The sequence below is a fragment of the Cebus imitator genome, unplaced genomic scaffold (genome assembly GCF_001604975.1).
Source record: "Cebus imitator isolate Cc_AM_T3 unplaced genomic scaffold, Cebus_imitator-1.0 Scaffold343, whole genome shotgun sequence".
NCBI lineage: Eukaryota > Metazoa > Chordata > Mammalia > Primates > Cebidae > Cebus > Cebus imitator.
The window spans coordinates 856,097-862,434 of record NW_016107658.1 but is presented as its reverse complement, the minus strand read 5'-3'; the positions used below and the strand labels follow the sequence as shown (position 1 = coordinate 862,434).

The following is a 6,338-nucleotide window of genomic DNA, read 5'->3' as shown; positions in this document are numbered from 1 at the left end:
TTTTTTGGATTTTTAATAGAGATGGGTTTTCACTGTGTTGGCCAGGCTTGTCTTGAACTCCTGACCTCAGGTGATCCGCCCGCCTCTGCCTCCCAGGTACTGGGATTACAGGCGTGAGCCTCCATACCTGGCCAGATTCTGCTTTTTCAAGAGAAGACTCACAACTATATCACAGCCAAAAAGTCTTGGGAGAGATCAGGGAAAAAAAATCTCTCATATACACAGAAAGCCATGTAAGCAACAAAGGTACTTAAAAGATAACTCAAAACCAAATGAACTACATACCTAGACCCTCAAAAGATCACTGTAATAGTTACTTTTTGTGCCTCCTGGCCTGTTTGTGGACAAAAGCCTTTTAAACTGGATTCTTTCTTTACAAAGAGAAAAACATCCTTATGAAAGCCTATCATCTTTGGAATAAGGGTAAGATGACATTTCCTGCTATGCCCTTCCTATCTCTCCCATACAAATCAGAAGTCTTTAGCAGCTCTGACGTGGCAAGTGGAAGAAAAGCAACTAGAACATCTTGTTCTGGAACACCTGAGTTACCACTTCCCCACTTACCTTGAATGAATAAAAACTGTGGACTACTTTATGACTAGTAAAAACATTTGTGGAAATTAAGACATCTTCCCCAATAGACTGAGGTGAAGGGTTGTATTTATCTTGTTCACAGCTCTTATCACTTAGTGCATATTTCAGAAATATTTGCTGAGTAAATGAAAGAATGGGAAGAAAAGAATACAGGGTAAGCAACTATGGGAGGAGAGGATAATAATAACAGCAATGAAATTTAACAGACAAGTAGACCAAAGACAAGCTCAGAGAGTGATATGTTCTCCAGGCTTTAGCTCCTGATAGGAAAGTTTGGAACATATGCTGCCTGCCAGTCTCCACCGATCACCCTAAGATTGATGCATGTGTACCATTCTGAAGCATGTAGTTTGAAACTTTCACCTTCTAGGGACAAACTCTAAGACCTGGGAAAGAAAAAGATGCAAGGAAAGAACAGAGAAGAGAAAGCAACACTTTTTTTTCCTATTCTTGTTCTGCATAAGTGGATTTTCAATGAAAAATTTTAGATTTTAACACAAACCCATCAGTGTTATTGCTAAATTGGAGAACAGTATTGGAGAAGTTGGTGACATGAAATGTTCTGTTTACGTTTCTATTCTCAAGGCTATTTTCTGGTTTAAGTAAGGATGTTTACCCATTTACAAGCTTCAGTAAATTAGAATACATTTTCATTTCAGAAGCATGCTTACATTTCATGTAAGGGAGCCAGACCCTACAAGCATCTTCATGTGTCTGATAGCACTAATCAAGTTCCTACCTATCTAACAAGTAATTAGCCTCGAAAATAAGCAAATCCAGAGTATAATTTATGAGTTTTTAATTATCTTTTCTCTGCTATGGGCTTAGCTGCCTGAGGTTATAAATGCTTCCCAATCATTTCTAGTGGAAGTTAAACAACAAAAATAAAAATCAGTACTCAATACTCCACACAGAGGGTTCACAAAACAAAGGAAGTCAAAAAGAGGGGAGGGTGCAGCTGGGTACTTTCTGAAGTTAGTATCTTGAGAGTTTTTGATCAGTTAACTCAATATATTGTATTTGAAAAAGGAGAGATTAATGGTTTATTTGCTTCTCTAGTGACATCTTTAAATTTCTTGGTTTCAAGGTCAAGATGAGGTCTTCCTTTTATAGCTTAACTTCAAAGATTTAGAACTGTACAGGACCTTTAAATCACCCAGTTCAAAGATGCATATAGGCCCTCTGAGTTATATCTGATCAACAGATGTGGTTTTGCCCATCCTGTGTTGTTGTTGTTGTTGTTGGTTTTTTTTAGTCAGTTGTGAACATTTAAAATCATACATTTTATATAAAAATCCTGTCTTTGGAGCATCTCCTGAAAAGCTAGGGGATCTGGCAATACTGGGTCTCAATTCCAACATGGAAACAATGGGCTGGGGCTGTAGAGGGGCTACCTCCTTTAGGCAAGTAATGCAGACTTCAGATTACCATGGTACTCACTACTCCTCAGTATTTCTCTAACACTGAGACTTCGTTTTCATTTATCATCACACACAAGGCTACTGCTTTTTCTTGTACTAGGTCTGCTTCATTCATTTATGATACTTGACTGGTCCCTGCAAGTGTTTAAGTTTAAGACCCATAATTTAGACTAACCCATTTGCTTTACAGATGAGGGAACTGTACATGACTTCCTGTGAAGGCATCTTCAAAGATTTTACCAAGAACACACAACTAGTCAATGTCAGAGGGAAGACTAGACTCCACGTCTCCCGAATTTCAGGCCACTGTTTCTGTTGATATCCCATATTCTCTTTGATGGAGCCTAATCAATTCCTCCCCACTTAAAAATTTATTGAGAAATTTATCTGGCTTTATTGAGGTATAAGTGACAAATAAAAATTATACATATGTACAGATATGACATTTTATAAAGGAGGGAGTTTCATCCTTAATAAGTTTCACAGACTGTTTTTAGTTGTCTAATGATGAGGTATCTTCCCATTGCAACACTCTGACCCATATTCCTTGGCTGACTGCAGTTGTCTGCCTCTCTTGCAATCAAGACAAACCTGGTCCATTCCTTACTCCTGAAATCATAAGTTTTGCAACATCTCTCTACCTTGAAAACCCCATAGCATCCAGATGAGACTGTTGACACAGATACTTGTCTCCCTAGGATTAAGTACATTCTCTCCACTTCAAGGCAATCTGAACGGAAATACTTGATACTACTAAATTGTGCTACTGCATCCACATAGAGAGATGAACTGTCTTCCTTTGCCCTCTCCCAACTTTGTATTTTTATTGCAGAAATATACAAAGAGATAAACAGGAGACTGATAACCCGACAGAGAACTGAACTACACTGGGTTGGGGTACCAGATTATCACAGATGGTTTAAAATATTTTCCAGATGTCAAATTCCTCTGGAAAATTTGAAAATGGCAGTAGCACCAGTCCAAGCAGCTCAGGGTAAAGAAAACTTTTACCCAATTTACAAAGCATCCAAAAGGTAGAGTAAAAGTATACACTCAGGCCAGGCAGGGTGGCTCACTTTGGGAGGCCAAGGCAGGAAGATCACTTGAGCCCAGTCTACATAATGAGACCCCATCTGTACAAAAAAAAAAAAAAATTGTTTTTGTTTTGCGATGGAGTCTCACTCTATCACCCAGNTTGTTTTTGTTTTGCGATGGAGTCTCACTCTATCACCCAGGCTGGAGTGCAGTGGAATGATCTTGGTTCACTGCAACTTCCACCTTCTGGGTTCAAGTGATTCTCTTGCCTCAGCCTCCCAAGTAACTGGGATTACAGATGTGCGTCACCATGCCCCACTGATTTTTGGGAGAGACAGGTTTCACCATGTTGGCCAGGCTGGTCTTGAACTCCTGACCTCAGGTGATCCACCCGCCTCGGGCTTCCAAAGTGCTGGGATTACAGGCGCGAGCCACCACATCCAGCCTACAAAATATATTTTTTTAAATTAACCAGGTGTGGTGACGCATACTTTGGTCCCAGCTACTTGGGAGGCTGAGGTGGGAGAATCACTTGATCCCAGGAGATCAAGGCTGCAGTGAGCTATGATCGCGCTACTGCACTGTAGCCTGAGAGACAGAGCAAGACCTTGTCTCAGAAAAAAAAAAAATTAAAAAAATTAAATTACGCACTCTGCAGCTGTGGCCTACATGCACAGGGAGATCATGTCTTGTTGTTCCCACACTAGTTGACACAACCCAAATCCAGACAGCAAACATCCTCTAATAAAGTCTTGTCAATGGTATTGTTCATTGTTTTGGAAAACAGGTACATACCACATGTTCATCATAGTGGCATTTAAGATTTCAGATAAGTTTTTTTGGATGGTAGACAGGTAAGCCAAGAGTGGGAGGAAATGAGAACTGATTAGATTAGAGCCATAATATCCATCTTGTAAATCATCTTTCTCTGCGGGGTTGGGGGGTAAGGAAAAGATTTTAAAGTTGCTCACCTGATAACAGGTCCCAAGAGGATTAGATGCATAAATAATGATAGCGGTTTATCTTTGGCTAGGTCTCTGTGGACAAAAATGAGGGTCAACTGGACCATAATGGATGAAAACATAAAGAAGGAAAAGGTGTATGTCATCCAGTAAGTTTCACTATTCTTTCGATAGATTCTAACCATGTACAAAGCAGATGCAGCCTCCCCACAGTACAAAAAGGTGGAGAAAAGGATGCTAAATGGAAAGGTAAATCGGGGGTTGGCTCCACGGATGACATCTTCCTCCAGAGATGAAACCGGATCCACATTTGGCTCGTCAGGAATTTCATAAACTCTGTCCATTGTCGAGTTTCTTTCTGAATGTTGTGGTCTGATGTTCAGAGCACCCTCCCACGCATCCCCAAGAGAACCCTGTAGCCGCTGCAGTCCAAGTGTAGGTGAGGAGAGCTCTGTCAAGTCCAGTTTGGGAACGGAGATTCACTAGCTAGAGCAAGAGACCACGATCTTCCAGACTCAGATTCGAGTTGGAGTCTGGGATGGAAAACCCAGGAGTACTACTTTGAACTTGACTCTTAATTGACCCAGGATTCCAATCGTCAACATACTTGCTGTGAAACTGGAACAAGACAAAAGCAAGCATCCCAGCGCCCCATCCAGAGTCCAACTCCAGGGACGTGAAGAGTCCTGAGAACAGCAGCTTCCGTGGTGGCTCCTTTCGCAGTCCCTCAGGCAGGGAGTAGCCACTCTGTCGGGGCACTGACACTCAGCAGCTCCTCACAAAGAGTCCTGATTAGTGTGTCCTCGCAAGCCAGCGGAGAGCTGAGCCAGGGCAGAAGAGGGGGCGCAGTGTGATCGTCCGTTCGGGGGATTCAGTTCAGTGCCTGGGTATCCTAGCTACTGCTAGGCTGTAGCTATTAGCTTGCCTGCTCACCTGCGCGCCCTCAGGATCTTCACTGAGTCCAGGGTTCTCAGGCTGGCTCCTCGGATTCCCCCAAGCCCCGCCCACAAGACCGCCGGGCCCGGGACTGGAGTATTATCACCACCCTGTCTCCCAGTACCGTGTTGGGGGACAGAAGCAGAGTGCGCGCGCTCTACAAGATCAAGAAAAGGCTGGAGAGGCTGCTTCTCCACGGAGAAACTTTGCTAGTGAGAGGCACTACGTGCGGGGCGCCAACCTGGCTGGACAGATGTCGCCAAACTCTTGGACGCCGTCTGGTGCCAGGGTCCTGCCTGGCTTGTGATTCCTGCTGCGAAAGGTCGTCAGCTTCAAGAACTAAGGCACCAGGACGGTGGGGCGGGCGAGATGGGCGGGATGGCTGGGGCCAAATAAAACCAGCTGGAGAGTTCCAGGGGGACGGCCAGGAGAGGGGGGACAAAAGGAGGCTCGGGCCACTCTTCAGAAGCACTTCTGACCGCGATTTCCAGACCCAGGCGGGAGCCACAGCTTCACTCTTCCCTAAGAGCAGCAGGCACCCACTTCTACCCCGCCCTCCCTAACTAGTTAAGTGGCTTGCTCCCACACTCTACCCACGCGGTTAGGCAGGTGTGTCTCCCTCGGCCGCAGGGTTGAACCTCCCTAGGTCCTACTGCCCTCCAGATAATATCATGAGAGGGAGAACCTGGGAAGAATTGGGTCAGAGTTTTCAGCCGAGGGAAGATGGAACAGGATAGAGGTCAAGACTCAAGGTCAGCCCACAGACACTGAGCTCCTATTTTATGCCTTGATTTCTCCACTTGCAAAATGAGGCCAGGATAGGAGCTTTAGAATGAACTTACAGGTCTTTGGTTGAAAGGTTATGAAGTGCCAAATTCGAAACAGACTGGCAGAGCCAAGAGAGCGCTGTTAGTAAAAATTGAGAGGGGTGTCTTAAAGAGCTTTGAAAATTACCTGTATTAAGTGTCATCCTCCCCCATCTCACTGAGCTTTTGTTTGCATGTCTTCATTTACATAATTCTAAACCTCACAGAAAAAGAGAAAACGGCTGCCTCCTGGTAATAATATAAATGTAGGCCAGGCACAGTGGCTCATGCCTGAAATCCCAGCACTTTGGGAGGCCAAGGCAGGCAGATCACTTGAGGCCAGGAGTTCAAGACCAGGGTGGTCAACATGGTAAAACCCAATCTCTACTAAAAATACAAAAATCAGCCAGGCATGGTGGTGCCTGACTGTAATCCCAGCTACTCAGGAGGCTGAGGCAGGAGATTCACTTAAACCCGGGAGGCAGAAGTTGCCATGAGCAGAGATCACACCACTGCACTCCAGCCTGGGTGACAGAGCAAGACTATGTCTCAATAACAACAATAATAATAATATCAATGTAGCA

The 6,338-nt window shown here is 44.1% G+C and overlaps 1 protein-coding gene across 1 annotated transcript in view; it reads right to left on the bottom strand.

The window, feature by feature from the left end:
* Positions 1–5,532, bottom strand: part of XKRX (XK related X-linked) — a 16,376-nt gene extending 10,844 nt beyond the window's left edge. The window contains exon 1 of the mRNA XM_017505859.2: positions 4,022–5,532. Within this exon, the coding sequence (XP_017361348.1) occupies positions 4,022–4,356 (335 nt within the window). The 5' untranslated portion in view covers positions 4,357–5,532. The remainder of the gene's footprint in view (positions 1–4,021) is intronic.
* Positions 5,533–6,338: the final 806 nt, after the last annotated feature.